The sequence below is a fragment of the Melozone crissalis genome, unplaced genomic scaffold, assembly GCF_028551555.1.
Source record: "Melozone crissalis strain CALT ecotype California unplaced genomic scaffold, PUWL_Pcris_2 ptg000013l_1, whole genome shotgun sequence".
NCBI lineage: Eukaryota > Metazoa > Chordata > Aves > Passeriformes > Passerellidae > Melozone > Melozone crissalis.
Genome location: NW_026535791.1, coordinates 51,244,123 through 51,268,140, shown reverse-complemented (window position 1 = coordinate 51,268,140; position 24,018 = coordinate 51,244,123). Strand labels below are relative to the sequence as shown.

The 24,018-nt window shown below is 41.0% G+C and overlaps 1 protein-coding gene across 1 annotated transcript in view; it reads right to left on the bottom strand.

The window, feature by feature from the left end:
* The window catches only part of COL4A1 (collagen type IV alpha 1 chain), a 118,535-nt gene that overhangs the window by 54,100 nt on the left and 40,417 nt on the right, over window positions 1-24,018 (bottom strand). Inside the window, exon 2 of the mRNA XM_054271867.1 lies at window positions 15,742-15,792. Within this exon, the coding sequence (XP_054127842.1) occupies window positions 15,742-15,792 (51 nt within the window). The remainder of the gene's footprint in view (window positions 1-15,741; window positions 15,793-24,018) is intronic.

The following is a 24,018-nucleotide window of genomic DNA, read 5'->3' as shown; positions in this document are numbered from 1 at the left end:
GGAGTAAAATCAAAATAGCATTAATTTATTTAAAAATTCCTGATAGAAAAAATTATCCTGCTGCTTCTCCTCTCCATCTTCCCACAAAAATAAAATTTTTCAGTGTAAGAGTACTTTCTGAGGCAAACAATTCCTTGAAGTGCTGAAATGGCATGACCTCCTCTATTTAATTCCCAATATTCTTATCATGGTTTGAGAATTCTTTATTTGGTTTGAGCCAAATCTGGAGCAGTGTGCTAGACCAGAAAACAAGGCAAAACAAAGCAAACATCAGAACAGCTGGAGAAATATGTTTCTAGGTCAGCTGTAGAGGTACAAAGTCCAAGTTCTAAAGTAACTAAAATTGTTTTGAAAAATACTTGAAGGAAGAATGCATCATGATGGAGGTCTCTGAATGAATGTTGAAATAATTAACAATCTGAAATATATCTGTAAAGTTAAAGAGTTTAACCTAAACCCATACTTTGACTGGCTAATTTGCACTGCTGTCACAAGTGCTCTTCTACCAGATCAGTTGTTCTGCCATTCAGACCAGAATTTCCCACTGAACCCTGGGCACTTGCTCTCATGTCCCGTTATGAGATAGGCTAAGGAAGGAGAAGACACCCAAGTATATACAAGAGGGTCTTCCACTGCTGAAGGAATGTACAACATGTGCAAATGAGAAGAAAACGAGATTATTTTGACAGCCACAGAGAAATATGCCCCCTGTGCACCATAGGTGACTCACATCAGCAATGTGTAACACGGCTGACACCACCTGCATTCAGAAGTTCTGCCCCTGAGGATTTCACTTTGAACCACTGCACCCTGCAACACAGAAAAATAGTCCTTCCTCCATTCTTAAGGAAAGTTAAAACTGAGCTTTACAGATCAGATTTCCACTTGGTCCTTTTGACCATTCTGGAACTGTAAAAGGGCCTGTAAATCACTTACTAAGGGAATGACTGCTTCAGCTGGCCAAGGAGGTTACCTAAAGGCTTAAAATACATAAAAACTTGCAACTTCTAAGGCAACTATCGTCAATTCTCTTAAGGCTGTCTTGAACCTTCCAGGCTGCCCTGTCTGAGGGGTAAAACAGCTGGAGGAGCACAACAAGTCACTTCGAGCTAAGATACATTGAGGTTTCCCTGGAAACATTTTTATTTTCCTACTTAAACTGTTAGGCCAAGAAGAAAAACAACTGGCTATTTGTCCAGAACTTCTGGACACCCAGTCAAGGTACTGGATGTTCCAAGGCCTGGAAAATATAACTCCTGAGCATGTGGAGGTCTGTACCACCCCAAAGCCTGCAGACTCATGATTTCTCTTTCTGGAACTGAGCTCATTTTTTTGCAAGAGGGAAGGAAACATAAAAGAGACTGAACATTTGAGAGCTGCTGGATCCCTCTCTGCATGCAACCTGCCACCTTGGTTGCTTATTCTAGCAGGGAATCATGGACTTAGACACTGCTAACACATCTCCCTCTACCCTGTCTTCCCAATTGATTTTACTGCAAAGTAAGCTCAGGGTAAATAGTCCAAACTAAAGATTGTTTGTAAGTCCAAATTTCTGCAGTTTTAGGCTAGACGATTAATGGGATTTAACTTCTCTATGCCATCCATGGACACTCAGAGAAGTTAGGGCAACATATTCCATTGAGACCCAGTAAGAGACCTTAGGGATGCCTTCTGGGCTCCATTTCCTTTCTTTAGTTCAGATATCAGTCTTCCTCTTTGTACAACAGCCTTAGAAAACTAATGGTGCCTGCATTTGTAAGGACTAACAAATAAAGCTTTTACTTCAATACTTTTGTTTGAGTTAGTACAAACTTCCATCTTTTTTTTTCTTTTTTGCATCAGTGATACTACACTAAATTTCAGTAAAATTCAGAGTACCTACAGTGAACAAGACAGTACAGAAACTTTACATCCTTAAACTGTAAAATCCTATGCTAATGTCACTGGGTAGATCAGACCCCACAGACCACTGAGGTAACAACAGTCACATTGCTGCATTCCTACCTGAGGTGGCTCACTTGGAACTTTGAGATCACAGGGAGCGCTTGTGCTACATTCATGCTGCAACTCATTAAGCACATACACTGCAAAAATTGGCAAGCACCAGGTCATCACTGCTACCCCACTTATTTTTTACTCAGCTCTGAGATTTCTAGCTGTGATGCATGAAGAACATGAGACTCTGACTGCAAGGGTTATGTATTGTTCAAGTTCCAATATTCACAGCTGCAAAATCTTGGCAAGTAATATTGAAAGAGCTTCTGCTTCTTACAAATCAATTCATGAGACTCAAAAATTGAAACAGATGTAACCATGTCATCTGTACCTCTGCTGATTCAATGCAAGCTGTCAGAAAGCACAAAGGAGAACACATTACTCAGCTCACAAAAATGAATATTCTGCCACTCAACTGCTGAAAATGTGGAGGTGCTACATAAAAGACAGCAAGTGCTCAGTCACCATTGTACTCATTTAATAAGCAAAATGTCTGTGTTAGCTCAGCTTTTCTGAAATTCCTTTGCATTAGGTAGTTCAAATTAAAATTGAATAGACTTCTAAGCAGACATGAACCTGTTAAGAGCTGAACTGCATGACCTGATGGGGTTTTTTTCTGACACCTACCCTTCCAAATTAGCCATGAAATGCTGTTCGGCACATGGAACAACTGCAGATTGCTAAGCAAGAGAGTCACATAAAGTAAGTCATTTCAGAAGCTTCAGCTGTACTATATCAAGGGCTGAGGGGGAGGAAATAATCACCACCCCATTATAAATTATTTCCCCTATTACTTTGCCTAGGGACTACTGGACTGGGAGGTTTTAGGCTTGAGAGACTGGTAACATGGATATAAATCAGCTGCTTCCCAAAGTGTGGGCTCACAGGGTGTCTGTGTCTGTACAAATATGATGTTCTCAGGCTCTCCAGAGACTCAGGCACATGGTGAATAACAATGTGTAGATCTTCCCAAAGCCATTTGAAAGATGCTTCAATTCTTAACATTTGCCTCTGTCAGAGATTCCCCCAGCAGCTGAAACAGCAGGACAGACACATGTCTGTCCCTCATCTGGAAAGGCATACAGCTCAGTCTAAGGGAAAGATGTCACAAGGCAGCTCAACTGATCTACCCAGCAAAGGTGGCTCTTCTCCTTTTAAAGGGATGGTGCCACCTCACCCTTCTTTACACCACCTGGTATGATTCCCTCAGCCAGTTCAGCTCACTAAATTTACTCCCTTTTCTCTAGTGAGTCAGCTTGGTCTGGCCTCTGTGAGCTGAGCCAGGTGGCCCGGCAGCTGCCAAAGCCCATGTGAGGAGCACACAGCAGGACACAAGGTGGAATGGAGCTAGAGCAGTTTCTCACACCAGCACAGTGGGGTTTGCTGCAGCTCCTCCACCACAGCTCCTCAGCTGTGCCTTCACTGCAAGGGAAACTGAGCTGGGAGCCAACAAACCCTTGGCCTTGCCAGAGGGCTGCCTTCAGACCACTGTCACTGCTGACTCCAACGTGTTATAAACTCAGAACTCTTCCCACAAACACACGTACTATCCTGTTCCCAAAAGTTAACATTCAGTGAACTGAAAATCTACCAGAGGCATACTTGGCAAATAAATGCAACTGTTTCAAGATGTAAACTGGCAATGCAATTTCCAGACAGACTTTAAAAAAAAAAAAAAAAAAAAAAAAAAAGCCTGATTGTTAACAGGAAAAGCTGCCATTCAAAACAGTCATCACACCTTGATGCTCCAGTGCGACCTCATGAAATCCCCAGCAATGGACTGCATGGTTTCTACCCAGCCCATCCCCAGCCCCGTGAGAAGTGAGCGCAGCGTCTGTATTTGTTCCTTCAGCTGATGTATCTACAAGCACTCAGTGAATTGGCTCCAAGGTGTTGGACCAGTAATTACAGTAATTACAGCCCATAGTGGGAAACAGCACTGTGCAACCTGAGTGTGGCTCTCAAGTCACAGTGTTTCTCTCAACACTATTTTAAACATGTGTTAGAGAATTGTAATTGGCTCAGTGTTACTCAGTGTTACATTAGAGAAGACACAGAGAATAGCCAATTCTTTATTAAAATGGTATTTTTAACCACCAGAGGGAGCACTGGCCCGGAATATATGTCAGGAATAAAATAAACATGTACAATAAATGTCATCTGTTTGTCCTCAGCTGCACTTAGCATTTTCAGTATTTTATTCAAAGTGTGAGGTGGATATCAGTCAAGCAGAATTACTGCTATATGCTTACAGGAGATGTGTCCTCAAATGCACTGAGCATGCTTGACATTACAAAATTCCCACTGCACATTCTTCAGCAGAATCTATCTGCACCACAGCTATACAGTTCTGGAGCCACACAAGTAACAAGCAATTAATTACACAAACATAACTCTGCAGACATGCAAAGAATCTGTGTAGGAGCTCTGTAAAGATCTTGGCTCACCCAGAAGTTTTGGAGCCGAGTTCCTGACAGTAAGTGGAGTGGAAGAGGGGCTAAGGCAGACAGAGGTGGGGAGAGTCAGCAAAATCTGGATTCTTCATTGCCAGGAAGTATCTGAAAGAACTCAGTCCCACGAAAACACTAGTGCAGCATTTTTGGCATGGCCAGCAGAAGGAGCAGCCATGACAGTTTCACATTGCCAGGCTGGCTGAGGCCCTGAGCAACCTCCAGCACTACCAGGGCTGCTCTACACCACACTCTGACACGTGTGACAACAAAGGGCCACCCCAAGAGCTGCTGGGGAACAGCACTCTCTTCCCCATGACCTCTTTGCCATGGTGTTCACTCTGCATCTCCTTCTCCCTCTGCTCCTCCCCAGTGACTTGCTCCTGTGGGACCCCTCCAGTGCCACAGCCAAACGGGCTCTCAGGCTGCATTTTGAGGGGAGGACACTGGGAAGCAGCTATTTATGGAGCAAAAGCCAGTGCTGTACCCTTAATTCACAGGAACCCATACAGGTTCATATACCATGGGGCAGGCACCCTGATCGCCAAATCTCACTGTGTTTTTTCACTCCCTGGCAGGATTACTCCTCTTGCTATGAAAGTATCCTTTCTCAAGGGTCATGAATTCACAGCACGGGGGAACCTCTGCAGCTTGATCCAAGATGAGCCCAAACCTCCAACAGTGACTCCATTTATATAAACATGTCATTAGAGGGCTTTTCAGGTTTAAGGTTAAGGGACTGAGCCTGGGTCTCTGCCCCCTAAAGAATGCTTAGACCAAAAGCATATTTCTGTGGCACCTCATGGCTGTACAGAACATTCCTCAGGAAGCTGCTAAGTGTTTCCCAGGAGTATAAAAATAGAAATAACAATCTTTGATTATCCTTTCCCCCACATATCAGTATCTATGTGCTTAGCTGGTGCTCAAGTGCACGGATATACAGTGTGTCTCAAAGAAATTCAGAAGCTGAATAGGAAGTAAAGGGAGTGAAGCAAAATTAACATTCAAAAGCCAGTCATGGCTATCATTTAATCAGTGCCAAACAACTGGTTTCCTCATCAATTGTATTAACATCATACAATTTCAGTTAAATCAACTATAAGTAAGAGCTGCTCCCTACATAATTCAGAAGTCTTCCTCATGCAATTCCTCTTCTTCCTTGACCCATAGTTATATTCCTCATTTTCCAAATGTAGTAGTCAGTTTTTTCAATGCAGCCGCCCAAAGTTCACATTTTAGGACTTCTTGAGCCATGTACACTCTTACCTCAAGCTCTCAATATTTAAATTTGCACATCTTAGGTTCATTGTGCGATATTGCATTCCAGCGTAGATAAATGCTACAGATCCAGAGGTAGCTGGGATGCTGAGGGGGTACATATTCATTCATAGCATGATTGAGAGCATGGTATATGAAGTACATAAATAGAAAATGAGAGAGAAGAAGATGACTGACAGCAACTAAACTTTATCTCCAGCTGTGGAACTCTGCCTGCAGAGTTTGGCAGTTCAACATCAAAGTATGTGGTTGTCTTTTTGTTTAAACTTTTCTTGATTTAAAAAAAAAAGGGAAACAAAGCCCAACACAACAATACAGCTTATGATGTTTCAGAAGGAAGTCACACAAACCTTTTTACAAAGGTACACATGAGGTTCTCCAACTTTATTTTAGCTTTTAAATCTTTTGTCACACATCGGTCAAGGAACCTCTTCTCATCAGCTAGAGTCACTCAGGGGAACAGAAGAGCCTCAAAGAATCATAAGGGAAGAGGATGTTTGAAGGACAAATGTGTTTGCACTGTAAAAAGAAAAAGGAAGTTCTATCACCTGCATACAGGTTGAATCAAAAGGGTGCTATATTTCCCACCCCTTCTAATCATCTGTTGAATACATTAGGTCTGAGTAACTCTTCCTTTGTTTTATTACACATTGTATTAAATCACTTCCAGTATTGAAGGTCCAAGAATATAAGGGGCAAAAATGTTCCACACCCTTCCTACTTCATTAATGAAAATTATTTAGCATTTGTTTGCATTTGGCATTGTTTAAAGGCTCACATTTAAAGATGAAACAGCAGGGGGGAAAAAAGGGTCTTAAACTTCTCTGGGTTTTTAATTTATTTTTGTTCAGATCCTAGACTGGGAATGAAATGTGACATTACATGCAAGTTTTATTCTCTTGCCAAAGGTTCGTCATGGACATATTTACAGAAAATAACCTCTTCCATAAATAGTAAAAACATGGGCAGCTGGTCCTGGACAGTACAGACTGCAATAAAGTTCTCATAATGAGCTACTCATATCTTGAGGGCATGCGACAGACAGCACTATTTGAGACAGTGCTGGTCTAGCTGTTTTTTTGGGTCAGGTTGGAAATGGCATTTCTAAAGATTAAAACATTTTGAAAGTTCCACAGGAGTAAAATATCTTTCCACAAAATAGAGGAAATACTCTGGCTTCTGACTTTTAATCACGTAAATATCACAGGGCAGACAACATTGTGACACAATGAGTGTCTCAGAACTGTCAATCAGTGCTTCTTCACTTAATTGTCTCTTGATTCAACCAGATCCACTGTGAAACAGACACGACAATATATATCTTTGTAATACCTCCAGGGTTGTTCAGCCTAAGGCAATAAAGTTAATAAAGATGCAATAATTATTAACAATAATGAAAACAAGTATCTTTCATATTTTGTCATTGTAGATCATGTCAGTATCTTTGTCAGTAAAGTGTCAGTCAGAAGTTGGTGTATTGCTCAGCAGGTGGCTTTAAGGTTTTTCTGACCAAAAAAGGGGCAGGGACACGTGAAGAGGCCGGTCAGAATAAAGGACATCCGCAATGTCCGACTGCCACCCAGAGGAGCCCGCGGGGAAGTGACAGAGGCGGCTGCTGGGACAGCGCCAGCGCGGGCACAGCCCTGCCCTCCAGCCCTTCTCCTTCCTGCTCCTCCCGAACGGAGCCCAGCCACAGACTGCGGCAAAGGCAGCCTTGCTAGTAAAGCTTATCCTCCGGAGAGTTTCACAAACACTAGCTTTCCCCTTTTCTGATGGGGGAAACGGCGTCGCTCACTTCTCCTGCCTTGACTGCTTATTTCACTGCATTTAATACTAGAATTTCCTACAGAGATCCTTTTATAGAAATTTCACGGGGTTGGACGTGTCCTTGCTGGATTTCCAGCCTCTATTTCCACATTTTCAGACAGAGACTAAGTTTGAGTTGAGGTGCTGTGATCACATCCTTAACTCACGATCCCATTAAAGGTGCTGCCATACACATGGAGGCAGCACTGGTTTCTCTGTTCACTGCTTGCTGTACAAGCCATTGGTATTCCTCCCTTTATTTCATCTAACTACTGACATTGGAGCCAGAGGGCATTTTAGACTGCTCCTCTGTACCAATAGTCCATTCCCTCCATCACTACCACTTAAAACCATTTATTTTGCAGTTCCACACTGTCTTTCAGACTTTGCTTGCCACTCGAGCAAACCTAACAAAATTAAGTATTACTAAACCCCCTCAAGGCTTTAAGTATTCTGCTAACTAGCCATGAAATGCTTTTGTTGCATGTGTTTACAGTCAGTGAGAAAAGAGTGAGAGAACACCCCATTTGATGCTGGTGACTGTGCTCACTCACTGAGCTCAGTACACTGTGCACACTGAACTTTGACACAAGCCTTGGTGAGAATTATTTTTGTTGGCATATCAATACATTTTAAAATGTTCCAGATGAACTTCGGTGGAAGCTGTCACATGCTTTCTTTAAGAGCTACAAAATTTATGAGTACATTTTGCCATTATAATCACTCTTAAATATTCTAAGAGATATAAACATGATTTTCCAGACAGGAGTCAAAGTTTCTTTTTCCCTTGGCTTTACCTTGATTTTGCATTTCTCTTGCTGTTAAACATTACATAAGAGAACACTCCATTACTGAAAGCTGGTCATTATTCTCATCGTTTAATTGAACTCGCTTTGCTATGTTATCAATACTTCAATTAACTACTCTGTAGCCCTTTCTCAGGTGTTGTAGTTACTTGAAAAGAAATGTAAATCCTCTTCAACATCTCTTAAATATAGTTTCCCTACTGGTTTTGATCCTACTGTGATATTAAACTTCTTTTGTGGCTAAACTAAATATGTTCTCCAGCAGGTTAGAAACTCCCCTGTGTGATAAAGTGCTCCACTATCACTCCTTTAGCGGCTACTTCAGGTTTCCTCTTTGAAAATTCCACTTTCATGCTGCTTCTTACTGTTCTGTCTCCTTCCAGGCGTATATTGTTACAAGCTTTGCTATTGCTTCTGCTGGAAGTGGTTTTGAGAACTTTGTATAAAATTTGGCTTTTTACCCTTCCTTAATGAAATCCAAACTTCGAGAAAATCCAGATCTGCTTTTCTGAAGGCCAACATCATATGGCCAGATGTTTTCAGAGACTAATCTTAGTTATGACCTTTCTCTGAAAGCATAAGTCTAAAATCTGAAATAAAAAGTAGCTGAGAGAAAGGAAGCAAACAACTACTATGAGGTATGAGATTTTAAAAAATAAAACAAAAAACCACCAATTTCCCAAACCACGTTTTGCCCTTGGCTAGAAAGACCAGAAAGTGATTTAAGAAGACCACATTAAATACCACATTACTGTGGTTCCCTAGTGATAATTATATACACCCAGGTCACTTCTTGTGGATATTGCTACAGAGAAAATGTACACAGAAACTGATTATTATTAAGTGCATTGAGGATTAAATTCTTGTGTGGGAACTGACATATCATGGAACTGTCTACTTTAATGTCTGTCTTGGTCTGAGATCCCAGCAAATACAATATAAATTGGAAGAGCAGGATTATTTAAAGAAACTTAAAGGATTAACTACAAAATGTACCTCCTGCTGTACCCCAGGGTTTGCTGTCCCAGACTCCTAAGTTACACCAACAAACCCCTGCAGCATCAGAGTTTTAGTGGGCAATTAGACCAGATACTGACAAACTGCACAGGACAAAGGTTTTGTAATATGTATCTAGTCAGCAGATATTGACCCTGTATAGACTTAATTTTAAATTTGGGAAGATTTCAAGGTATGCACAGGTGTTGCACAGGCACTGGGCAGCTCCACTTCTTGAGCATGAAGATTTCAGAGCAGCAGAGATCTTACACATTTTGTCATATCTTATATCTCACATCTCACACTGGGGAAACTTGACTAACTCATTGGAGGCTCACATACTTCAGATCACCTAAGGCCCTTCAATAAACCATAGTGAACTTCCAGAAACCATAGTGAAGGCATACACTAACAGTTGTTGTGCAAATTTAAAATCAAGCCCTGTGAGCTTGTTTTATTCCATGAAGAAGAGAGCTTGAGCTCATTGTGCCAATACCCTTAAAATCAAAGACAGTGCATCCAGCAACAGCTGCTTAAAAGGTCATATTGTGCCAAATGAAATATAACTTTGTGAATACCTTCAGAAGACAGCTCTGAAAACTAAATATGAGCATGTCTCAGCACACAATACTACTACTTTTATAACCCTCTCTCCATAGAGATAAATTGATCAGTGTAATCCACTGGTTTGTATTAATCACAACAGATACCCACTGTACTGAGTGCAAAAATGTATCTTAACATAGAAAACGTTGCCAGAGACAATTGGGACAAATGGTTCCTATAACTATTTAAAACTAAGAAAAGCTGATGGTTTTAGATGCCACTTAGCAGTTTGGTCTGACAGCTGTGAAAGAATAGACAACTTTTCAACATTTTGCATATCACAATCAATATTATTCAAACTTGTTTGATATTTTGTTCTTTTCAAGAATAGCAGACCTCTTCATGAAAAATTATGTTCTTTTCCCCTGATTTGAATTCAAAAGATTATTTTTCTCAGAGTAAAGGATAAATCAATAAAAATATACTGCTGTCAAAGCAGAACTGACAAAAACCATTGTGACAATATCCCAAATTTAATAAATATGAATCACAAGTTTCCCTGTAGAACATCAGATCTGCAGCTGATCAGTATCTCTGTTGATTTTATTACTGTTTTCTGAGTCTGCCCTTTCAGGCATAATTAAATGATTTCATGTTATCTATTAGCCCTTTCCAGACTGCAGACACATTTTGCCTCCCACATTGCCTGTCACTCCTCTTTCCAACTTTATGGCCATCTCCAGAGTACATTGCTTGGCTGAGGTTTCCTTAACGTCCCCCGTTCAAGGTCTTTCCAACTCAGGCATAAACTGTGCTGGACTCCAAGTTCCTACAGCAGCCACTTCACAGAATCACAGAATCACTAGGTTGGAAGAGACCTTCAAGATCATCGAGTCCAACCCATGCCCGAACACCTCAACTAAACCATGGCACTGAGTGCCACATCCAATCTTTTTTTAAAGACATCCAATCTTTTTTTAAGCACATCCAGGGATGGTGACTCCACCACCTCCCTGGGCAGACTATTCCAGTACTCTATCACTCTTTCACTAAAAAACTTTCTCCTAATATCCAACCTATACTTCCTTTGGTGCAGCTTGAGACTGTGTCCTCTTGTTCTCGGGGGATTTAAATAGGAACACTGAGCAGTGCTTACTAAAACCAAGCAGTGTCAATGAAAAGTGATTTAAAAAATTAACATTCTTGACTCTAAAAGAAATAATAAAGGTTGACTATGAAAATATAGGCATAATGATTACTGATTTGCTCCACTAAAGGAACTGACTTGTTACCTCTGATATATTTTCAAGGAAACTCAGAGTACTTAATAGTGATCTTCCACTGACTGCCAGGGCTTGTCTCCAACAAGGGGGTTTATATTGTGTTAAATCATCAATATTACAAATACTTCTATCTTTTGGTATGTAAAATGACAGAAAACCCTCAAAGGTCCTCTCAGTCTGGTAAACCTTTAAAAAAAAATTCAAGGACACACTCCACTGCAACAGTCAACTCTTCATTATACAGAGCAAAGGCAGAAGCACAATACCCTGCATACACCAAAACCATCTGTGATTTTTAAGGCTGTAGAAGTGTGCAGGAGAGAAAACACTGGTCCCTGTTCCTGTTGATGGGGAACTCCAGAGATGTCCCAGTGACTCTCAGTCTAAGTCAGAGCTACCTGGCTTCCAGATCCAAAATACCTCAAGCAAAGCCAGTCTGTGTACTTCTGCAGCATGGTCAATGCACACATGGGTGATGCACCCATCAAGGCAAACAGAGAATTCAAATTTATGTAGGCATAATAATACAGATAATAATACAGATACAGCCTCAGAATAAGGGAAACAAATATAAGCCAAAATTATGTTATTTGCTCAAGTTTTCCCCCTTTCAAACAATAAAAATGTCAAAATCAGCAGTACATTAAGAGTTAATTCTATTCTTATCTTCTATCTAGCAAAGTTTTTTTTTTTAAATTGCAATACTTCATGCTCAATGACAAAAGCATGTTTGATATTCTTGTTGACTTCACCTCTCAGTGGGTAATGCTGAGACAGTGAAATCTTCATAAAATATTTATACTAAAGAATGAGGATTTCTACTTCAGTGCATTCTAACTTGATAAGTCTAAGAAGATTAATCATTCTATATTATTTACAGCAACGTTCCAGTGTTGGCTCCATTTACACTTGTTTCTGATACAGAGTAAAAGTAGTTCAAATGGTCATGAATGAGAGATGGAACATTTTTAGAAGAAGTCAGTGCATGGAGAATTTTACTCATCTCTGAGCAGTCTTTGTTCTGAATGGTAATTAAATGCTTAACATGATTTTCTGCACAAACTAACAGCTATCACTTCTTATCTAGACAGCTGCTTGAAATTGTTCCCAAAATCTAGGTAGGCATAAAAGAGTAAACATAGCTTCAGTCTTCTTCTGAGTAGCTCAATAAAATGCAGGCAAGCATTCAACACTCTAATCACTTTAAACAGATCTCACACTTCAGTGAGGTTTAAGAGAACAGTCAAGTTATTATGCAGAAGACCAAAAAAAAGTATGAGGTAATAAACGAAGATGTTTTAGGTTAATCTCTCTAATGGAAAACAGTGTGGCATTATTTATTATTTTAGCAATATTATGTTTTTCTAAAATTTCTGTACCTTTTGTTTAGAAAATATGTGATATTTGACATTATATAGCTTAAAACAACAGCTTGATGTTCAGCGTAATAATAAAGGCTTTATAGGATAAGGGCCATCTGTTGCAATTACATTCACTTTCTGAATTTTCTGAAAGGGATGAAAACCCTTAGAATTTGTCAATTATATGCCCTTGATAACATATGAGTCATGTTAAAGGAGTTTGGCATAGAAATGCAATTTTCATGGAAACAGTCTGATGAGAGAATATTTTAAATGTACTGTAAATATGGCCATCATATTGATGAAATTATTCTCAAAGGAGAGAGAAAAATATGGCAATGTGATTTACTCTTCCGTGTCTGAAATGCTCTTGGGTACTATTTCCCGGTCATTTCACAGCTTTTAAGTCAAATACCATTTTCAGCACTTTTTTTGATGAGATCATGAATATGATTATTTGGCCAAATGAATTTCAATTGAACCCCAGTCTGGAACTCCTGGGTCTGGAACTTCTTCCCACACTAGAGTAGGAAATATCTCTCCAGATGTTAATAATTAAGGCATTAAAGAGTAAACCCAGCACCCACTTCCGCAGCTCCCGGGGCTCCCATGGCAGTGAAGTGGTGTGGGAGGATTGGAAAAGGCCCTTCAGCATTTGTGCACTTCTGCATGACATGGAAGCCAGATCAAAAGGGTTTCCAGGGCAGGCAGAATGCTGGCTGTGGATGGTGGAGGGTAGAGTGGATATGTCCTCCCACATGAGAAGTGGAGAGCAGATGTTCTTTTATGTGGTCTCCTGGGGTACCACAGGAGCTGGGCATGGCCTTCTCCAGGCCCAGATCTTGGCTAAAATCAGTCTTTCTAATCTGTCCTCTGATTAAGAAACATTCACATAGATTTCTGAAGGAACAGGTACCATTACTGATGTGTGTGTTAATGGGAACCACGTTTAGCAGGGACCAAATCCAAATGCATTTGTTGGAAATGCCATTTACAGAAATATTACAGAGGCAAGCAGGAAGGATGCTCCCCTTACTCTCCCTCACCAGGTTCTGTCTCCAGGCCTGGGACCAAGTGGCAGGCTATTCCTTACTCTAGACAGACATCAAATGTAATGAATCAGGATAAAAACTATGCAGGGCTGAAGGGCAGGGGGCAGATTTTTTAAAAATAAAACTCAGTTTTCTGTTCAAAATCTTAAATATCTTCTAAACAGAGTTAACATAATGAGCAAGCATTGATCTGAACCAGATTTAAGCATGCTAAATGCATTCCAAAATACCTTCAAATGCCTGTCTTGAGTGTTGTTTTCTAAGTATAAGTAGACATTCACTTGTCCAGATGTCTCTAATGTCAATAACTACATTTCCTACAAAGTCTAAAATTATGTGAATACTTCATTGTATACCTGCTTAAAGTCAGAGAAATTTGTGATGGAACCCATTAGGAAGAGTGGAGAGCACACTGCCACACTGGAACTTAATATGCCTTCTGTTACTATGGACTGATATTTTTCTCTCATCAACATTTTTAAACAGCCTACCTTAATGTGAAGTAGTTTTTGATTCTAGCATATCCAACAAGCATCTATTTCTTTTAAACAGAACATTTAAGATGTTCTCTGGACTATGCAAATGAAAAATGCCAGCAAAAGCTCTAGCAAACAGACAGGAACACAGCTGGAAATAAATGAAGCATAAGGCTTAATACTATTTATTTCCCCAAGCTATCATTTTTTTAAAATTATCTTGTTACAAGATGCTGGCATATCTTATGAACTGAAAACTGATGTCTTTCAACGAAAGGGTTATAACATGTCTCCTTCATTCTACCATGACTCATTTGTACTTGTTACTGAACAATAAGATCAAGCTTTCAAGGAATAAATTCAGAGTTTTGAACCTTTACCAAATCTTTGCTGTATTTGTTTTCAATATATAGTTCACTTTTATTAAACAGACATTAATGGGTCATTTAAAAAAGGAGACTCCATCTGAATGATGCTCCAGACCTTGACACTTTTTATCTGTATCACAAATTCATCTATGCTCTGTTACAAAGAAAATTATCTTGCTTGAGCCTCCAATTAATTTACATTCCTAGTTGTGGAAAACACCAAAGAAAAGCCACCAACAGACATTCTTAAATCCATCATCCGTAAATATGCAGCTATTGCCTTTCAGACAACACAGAACACCAGCTGTGTATTTATTTCAAAGAACAAAACAATCCCCAAAACAAAAAGCAAACAACCCCCCCATCTCTTCTAAGTATTCCTTTGGGTGATCTAAACAACTTACCTCAAAACACATAACACATACCCAAAGCAACCACAGGATGAGAAAATTGTGGTTTACATTCATTTAGAAAGGTAGATGTACAGCACATTTGCATGCACAAGAGAACACATCATAGATTAAAATCTCTACAAGCAAAATTGGAAGAGATAAGAGATGGTTGAATGTCTATAATATTTACAAAAGCAGGTAGTTTACAGGGGGAATTCATGGAGTGCTTAAGTGCTCTGTAATTTTTCTTCACTGTAACTGCTTTAAAAGAAGACTTTAAAGTGCCTTTTCTTCATATACAAGAAGTTTAGATAACTGAATGGGAACTTTAAAACTCATTTGCAAGGTTCTGTCAAAAGTTTTACATTTTTTTTCTTGACCTGCAACGCTTTTCTGTGTCTAAGTTGATCATTAACCTCCCTCTTCCTAGTGCAAGTCTTTGCCTCCCAGGGCTAACCCTGGTCAGGGAGCATTGATTACGATGCATCACAGCCATTCTGGAGAGCAATCTGCACGGCAGGCTGAGAGGAGCATTCCTGAACTGAACTGCTTGCCTCACTTCCAGAGCTGGTCAGGATGTCAAGCCTGCTGCCCACTGAGGACGCTGGAGATGAGGTGAGGGAAAGGTGGCAGTGAAGGGTCAGCATCCCACTCGATGGGCGAGGACAGAGGGCACGGCCACATTAGGCTGGGGGCTTCACTCCAGAGTGAGAGCATTCGCCTGCCCCCAGCCCTGGCCCTCCTGCCCTCTGCAGCCACAGCCACTGAGGAGGCTGCTGCTCAGAAACCCTGCTGATGGCACTGCCTGGCCTTGGCCATGCCCCCTGGCACTGCAAGCCTTCACTGAACCCAGTGGCTCACCTGGCTCCCAGTGGATTTTATACCCTGTGGTTGAAATAGGCAAGAAAATGAAATGGACAGAGCTGACTTACCTTTTGTCCTTTTACTCCACTGCAATCACATTTTCCACAACCGGAACATCCCTGAAAATAAAAGAAATGGAGAATTAAATGCCTGAAGTGGGTGACAGGCAGAACACACTGCAATGAGCCAGGGATGTCAGCAGCACCCCAGTGACTGCAAGGCTGGTCAGGGCAGGGGAAGTTTGCTTAAGCCCATACAGTAACATGAGAGAAGTCAGATTAACTGGTGCACAGGTAAAATCCTTCAGTCACTTTGTGTTACCAAAGATGCCCTAAAGTGCATCAGGCCAATCTCTACTTTTCCTCCTCACAGTCATGAAGCCACTCAGCAGTCAATTGCTTTTACTGTTGTCATGCCCCTCAGAAACAAACCAGAGCAAAAGAAGCAGAACATCTGTATCAGTGAATATTCCACCAACGCACAGGAGATCCTTCAGCAGCCCCTTCAGGCCATTATTCAGAAGCAGTCAGGGACAGCACCTCCCCTGAGACAGTTTCAGCACAGATGCTGGGCACCTGTCCCTCTACACCTGCAGGCTCTGCAGTCTACTGGGATCTCAGTACTGCTGGGAAATGAAAAGAAAATGCACCTAATCCGTTTTGAATTTGGAAAGCCCCCAATGAGACCAATAAATATTAACCCAGAAAGTTAAATAATACAGTAACATTTTTACTTGGTAAATACATTTTATTTTAAAGTAAAGCATCGGAGAGAAATGGGGCTTTAATACTTAAAAAAAAAAAAAGGCCGTCCAATGAAACTACAGTGCTATCTCCTAAAAAAAGTATTGCTTTTGTTGACACTTTTTTTTGTACATGTACATCCACTGAATCTGTTTCTTGAAGTAGAATTTTCTCCATACTGACGTAAAGCAAAAATAGTTACGATTTTGACAATTTACAATTTTTACTTACATTATTGTACCATGTTATATTATAAATTCACACAAAGGTGAGAATTAACATGATTAGAATGAGTTTTTATCATATAATGCAGAAAGAGAACTAGATCTGAAGACAACACCTAGACATTCTGCAGTGGAACCTCAGCAAGGATCAGAAAGGAAACATGCCACCCACTGAATAATCAGCTTCACTCCTTGCAGGACATGGTTATGCCTGGAAAAACATTGGGTCTCCCATTACAAGGAGTGACCTGGTGTGACCTCTCTTAGTTTTTCAGACCTGATGAGATCTCAGCTGGAGGATGCATGCTTGCAGCTCATACTTCCTCCTCCAGGATCATGTAGAATGTTATCAGTTTTATCAACACATCCCCTAAACTCAGAAGTCTGTTTTAGTTGCATCTGGGAATGTACTTAACATAAGTCACTGAATCATTATAAACATCTGTTTTCAAGTTAATCCCTGCATATTTCCTCAGCCTATTATTTAACATGCACTGTTTTAGAAAAAACCTATGTTGTTATTTAAGTATGGTTTTGTTCTCAAATTTAGCATAGCCAGAAGAATGGGCTTGTGCTTTCGAGCCTCTTTTTGTCCCCACAAAAATGAGTCCATTATATTCAATTTTTTCCTGTTTTTAATGCCTCAGATTAGAATAACCAAAGGCAAGGAAGGTAAGAAGGTACTGAGCACCAGGGAGCACAACTGCACGAGGTCCTGCTGGGGCAAGGGCTGCAGCCTGCCATGCCAGAACAGGCACCTGCTCTACAAAACACTGCCTTTATTCCACAGCAACATCATCTCCTTCTGCCACTGATGCAACCTCTGTGGGTGCGTGGGAGGCTGGCCAGCAACGACAGCCACTGCTGGACAGCATTATCCTCAACTCCTAAAATGCATTTAGAATCTGAGCAACGTGATAACACTCTGCCTATACTAGGAAGAAGTATGAGGCTTTTCCTTCTGCTTCTCTGGTAAAAGGGGAGGGCCAGACTGGAAGAAGCTTGTGGATCAAAGGGCACTTCAAGGAGGTCAAAGGGGCACTTAAGTAATGAGATGCTGGAAGAGAGAAGGATGATTATAGCACATACAGGAATCATCACAAGGCAATTAAACTGAAACTATGCAAATCATTGTTCATTTCTAAAGTTTGGTTTTAAATCAGTCTCATGACATGAATAATCCTCTTAATGATATCCCACTATATATGACTAGAGATATTGAGACAAATAGAAAGAAATAACTCTGTCCTATCTCCCAGACATCCTCAGAGAGACAACGCCTTCCCCAGAAACTGCAGGGAGCTTGGAACAATCACTGCTGTCCTCCAAGTGCCAAAACAGAGAAGGAACAGTGCTGGGCAGGAAGCATAATTTGTGGGGGGAGTGACAGATGAAAAGGCAGTCTCTTTATCCCTTGTCCAGGAACCAGTTACAGGCTAATCCAAAGATTGGCCAGGTGCACTGCACCAGGTACCTCCCCTATTTTGCATGGTACACTCACAATTTTCAAACAGCCATAGCTTCCTTGCACCATAGGCCAGCCTCTCATGCAACATTACAGGACATTAATTTTATCTTACTCCACCCACAAAATATAAGTCTGCCCAGAAGCAAAAGCTTATTTTAGTGATGCAAATTGTTTCATTTCTTGACAAGCATTTCCATTCCATTTCATTCTCCCAGACTGTCTGCAACTGATAAGCTCAGTGAATCATCCTAGTAAATCAGTATTAAACTATAAAAAGATTACATCCCTTCAACACGACACACACAGAGGTGCCACATGCAGCCTGAGTGTTTGCCTAAAGGATACCTATCTATTTTCTATCACATTAACATATAGTCCAAAACAAGTCCTGCTAATGAACGGGTGTCCCAATCTGGACCTCTGGCTTCCATGACCCACATACTGAGCCTTACAAGCCTTAAGCCCTGTCAGTGACAGAGCTGAGAAAGCTGCTAAAATTCCCTGCAGCAGACGAACAAACTCTGCTCTGCAAGGCAGGCTGTAAGACATCTGTCAGATCACAGCTACAGACTTGTTGCGTTCTGCCCTGTTTTTCCACGTCCAGCTACTTTCCTGGCATTTGAGGACTACTGCTTGGAACTTGCACAGGAACGATGCAAACAGCCAGATGAGCAGCCTAGGAGGGAGATGACTGCCATATTTGGAAATGCACCATTTCTGGAGGCCACAGACATCTCCAAAAAAATACAAAGGCAGAGTCAGTTCTTGGAAGCCACACTATCTTAGAGAAGTGCATTTCTCAAGACAAAATGTAGTTCCCTTTCCCACAACATCACCTCAGGCTCTGCTTGCTGAATTTCAGTTGCTGAGCAGCCACCAGCTTAGGCTAATTGCCTAGGTATCAACAGAGTTCACACTGAAGCCTGCAAAGCACAGCTATAAGGTAAAAATTTAGTTAAACTCTCCCTGGTTACTTAACTCTGTTTACGTTAAAAATCACATTCCAGGGAACATAGTCACTTGTCCTGCACAAAATATACTGTCTTTCAAATCACAGAAAATCCTATGGATAGGTGAGGCTAAAACAGATGTCAAAATTCTCTGACTATTCACGAATTACCTATTTCATAGCCAAAGTGCTTCAAAAAGGTAAAAATAATCATAATTACTTCATCTCATGATTAATTCATTATAAAATGACAATTTCTGTTTAGAGGGGATGCTTGAACTGATAATGTTTTCCGATTAAACAGTGAAGATTTCCCACTCTATATTGCCTTAGTTTAAACCCCAATTTGAGCTGAATTACCACAGCAGTTTCACACTGAAACACAAGAAAGACTAAGACAATAGGATGGCTGTTTGACAGGGACAACTTTAAGTCTGAATCTCCTCTTACCACAAAATCAACCCTTTCCACCTCTGTATAAAGCCAGTCTCTTGGAAGCCCAAGGGAGATTTATCCCTATGTAGCAGGCATTTCTTCCTAAGTGCACATGCATGCAACTCATGTAGCTGACATGAGAGCTGGATCAATAATATCTTCACATTTCACATCCCACCAAATACAGAAACAGGGAGTTGATGCCAACTGCAGGACACTTATCTTGCATTCCTCTCATATTTTCTTCTCTTTCCAGAATGTCAAAATAGCTCCCTGGCTGTATTACTATTCTTGTCTTCAACCTTTAGATATAACTATTGAATTAGCAGAACTGCTATTTTGTGTACAAAGTACCACTAGAGGAAACCACTAAAATTAGTTAAATTAGTATTAGTTAAAATTAGTAATTAGTTAAAATTAGTATTTTGTTAACGGATTTTACAGTCCATTAACAACTTTGAAAGAAATCATGCAGCTAAAAGTCCTGATTTACACTTAGCTAGAACAAAGAAGATAACAAAAAAATCTGCACTGTCTTAGCAATTAGCAAAATTTAGTTATACACTCTTAAAGGAGTTGATACAAAGCTAGTTTTTCTGAACTGATTATTTGAACTTCAACTCTTAAAATGGTTTAGGAAAAGGAACATCTGCTATTCCTTCATTTTGATGACTTAAAGCAAAGACCAGAAGTTGAGCACAGTTCTCATGTCTTTTGTAAACCCATCAATTTCAGATGTCTACAGACAGAAAAATAGCAGACAAAAAGACAATTTTTTTCTAATGTCAGCAAGCTCCAGTCTTTCCACCTCTCCAGATTTATTTTTCTCATTATTAAAAAACAAAACAAATAAGAAAGACCCTTCACAAACCAATGTTGGCAGCTTATCTTCATCTCCTTTTTTAAAATTTTTTTCCCAGCAAATCATGGGTAGACTCCAATTATGACTGTTCAGGGAATTCCCCAAAGCAAGGGAAGGCTTATTGGTTTTGAAGCTTTAATGCTCTAGGTCACCAAATTAAGTTCAGCTCTTGTCAGCAGTGACTGGAAGCTTCTGCCATGCAGTAGCTATTTAAAGTTCTTGGTTGTGTCATTTCCATTTTCTGCAGATCAGAGGACAGCAGAGCAGTGCCATTCAAGATGTCCTGCACATGCACCAGATGTCTGTGTTTAAGCAAGGGAAATACATGCAACCCAAAAATCTCCAAACACTCATTAAACATCAGGATTACAATACTCATTCTCCTGAAGACTTTCTTGGCTTGTAGGCTGATGTACATGAGTGTAACAGGAGGAAGCAGAAGTGGTTCCCACTCATTTCTCTCTGTAAATGCAGAGTCATTCTTCAAATGTATCTTCTGGGGATTGCTTTGGCCCAGGTGAAAACAAACCTACACAGTCAGTGGAAAACTGTGGCACTTCATGATTACTTGCATGTCAGTGCATGAGTTAAGTAGTCCTGTTAGTCTGAGAGGAACTTTAAGTTTAGAAGTTTACAAATTAACATATTTGTAATATCTGACAAGAATGGCAAGTCACTTTCTGAAGTACTGCTGTGCATGATGAAATCTGAACTAATTACAACAATTCAGCTCTGGTTTTATTTAGAAGTTTAGCTCAGTTGACTGGAGCATGGTGCTAGTTACACCAAGAGTGTGGGTTCAATCCCTGTATGGGGCCATTTACTTTAAGAGCTGGACTCAACAATCCTCGTGGATCCCTTCCAACTCAGAATACTCTGTGAGTCTGAGAAAAGCCTTGTACAATTTTTGGAAGATAATTAATTTTAAGAAAAACTCTATAAAATACAATTGGGAAAAAAAAATCATTATGGCTATTGGGACAGGAGGGGGCTGTTAAAATATTTTTGGCACGGTTTTTCTGTTTGGCTGGTGGGAGGGCCGTTTTGTTGTTGTTTTTAGAATTACCATAATCATGCAGGATGTTCATACAAAAATTGCAGACAGACCACAGATTCTTATCTATCTCCAGTGTACTTTAGTCACTCAAAGAAACATTAGCAAATTTTCAGAATTTAGTAGATTTTAAATTAACTATTCATGATAATATTTATTTTGTAAATTAGCATCAGTTGGAAGTACTTCACTTAAAATATGTTTAAAAAAGAGTTGTGTCTTCTTAATCAAAAGAATATCAGATTGCTGGCGCTGAAATGTTTTGTTGCTGGGACCTCATTTTTCACATTCTTTTCCAAATTCCCCAGGGGTCTATCCTGGAGGTAGGGTCATGGGACTACCCTAAAGGCTGCTTTGTGAATATGACCTTCCTGTTGGTGATGTGAACATCGTTTGCACAAAGTGATGCAAATCTAGGGGGCTTCCCGTTAGTTCACAGGAAATATAGTTATTCCTGTTGTTCCATATTTGGACAGAAAGGACATTTAAAATAACTGTTTCCTCCAGCTACATTCTTTTACAGGAAGCTCTGGAAACAATCAAGGTATCTGCTTACTTAGGGAAATTTCAGAATATCACATTATAGAACTCCATACTGCACAGCTCAAAGCAAATAACTGCTTTGTGAATACAAACTAAAAAAGCCTCCCATGAGCATTACCTACTGAACTATCTACTAGGCTTATTTCCATGGACTGTCAGATACTGCTCAGCCTCCAACAGAGAAGACTGTATTTACCAATCCACTCAGCAGGTTTTGTACTCTTTCCCTTTACAAGAACTCCACTGTTAGTTTTATTTTCAAATAAGTGAAAAAAATTCCAGGTGCCAGTAAGATCCTCTGGTGTTGCTTCACTGGTGTTTCTTCACTGACAGCTGAGGATTAGAGCATGTTCCAGGGCTTCCTAACACCCAGTGACAGGCGCTTTCAGGAATACATTTCAAAAGGCACGACCCCTCCTAAATTCGATTATGGTAATCACTGCTAACAATCGTCACTCATCTCTTCTGCTTTGTGAACAGGAAAACTGAAGCCAGTTGATACAGGTAAGAAACTCCCATTCCTCATCCTACTAACCTGAAAAAACCTGCAGAGAGGACAGGAAATCCTGTTGTAGAACCCCCCCATGGCTGTTGCAGAGCTCACCACCCGCCTCATATACAACTATCCTGGAACTCATAAAGCAAAGTGCAAAGAAAGCCCTGCAGGGAACAGATCCAAGCCCCCTGTCCTGTAACTTGCATGGTTTGGTGAAACTGGCATTAGCAATCCCCATATATACAAGAGGAGGGCTAACAAAGCATCAAACTTCTTTCTCGTTCATGAGGCCGAGGTTGTGGACTCTGAAACAAATCACACAAGTTTGTTTTTCTTGCTGCCTTATGGGATGGATCCACACAACCACTTACAGCACCTGCCAGAGGTACAAGGCTGGATCTAGCCATAACCTGGCAAAATGGAACAGTGTCATTACAATGGTGTGGTGGCTGGTGGTGCAAGGACAGGTGGCAGCCTTCTTGCTGTCTTCTCAATAAATCCACACCTGCAGGGCTTCATTACTCCCCAGGAATGTCTCAGAGTTTCCCTGGCCCCTGTGCCTTTGCTGTTCAGTGCATGGCCCCATTTTCACAAGCACAGGGGGTATCCATAATAAGTCTGAGTATGGGCACTCAGTGTGGTTAAAAGCCTGCCCCAAAACAGTTCCAGCAGGGAGGCAAAACACAATGCCACCAACACTGGGCAGAGGCAGAGGCAGAGGGAGAGGCGGTGGTGGCCACCAGCTCAGCAGGCATTGCAGCCCCTCCCAGGCACCTTCCACCTCCCAGCGCTTTCCAACCCAGGCTGGAGGCAGAACCAGGATGAGAGGGAACTGCCAAGGTGGATTCCCTCCCTCCCTCCTCCCACAGGGAGCAGTCCTCTCTAAGTAGCATTGGGAATGAGATAAGAGATGGATCCCACTGTGACAACCAGCCCCAGAGCTGCGCCACTATGGGCCATGACAGGCACAGGACCATCCCTGTGGCTGCTGTGGGTTTGGGCCTGATGGAGAGGCCACCTCTGCCACGCTGTCCAGCCAATCACTAAGTCCTTCCTTTACACTCGTCTGGCCCCAGCAAGCCCTCATTACACTGGGGAGTGAGTGCACTGAAAGAACAAGCCTGCAGGGGAGGTGCAGCCCTCCTGCACGGCAGCCCCTGTCCAGCAAGGCATCTTCATAAACCCAAAAGCAAAGGAGATGCCTCAGGAGAGAGATGCAGGAAGCCAGTGAAGCCACTTTGCAAATGTGTACAGCACATCCATGAGCGGTGCTTTCCCTTCCCTTAGCTGATACACATGAACATCAACATAAACAAATACATTTAGAAGTAACAGCTTTTAAAAAACACAGTGCTGGGAAGCAGAGATCTTCAGCCCTCACCATTCTCGCCTAGACTAAATAAACGGAGAAGCAATATCCTCTTAGCTGGGATGCACACCAAGGCATGTGAGAAAAGCACAGAAGATAAACTGGAATTCTGTGTTTGAGTGCAGAGGAGAAACCCAGGTGACACACAGTCCAGCAGAGGCACAGACTGCTGTGTCCTGAACTCACACCACCTGAGCAGGGC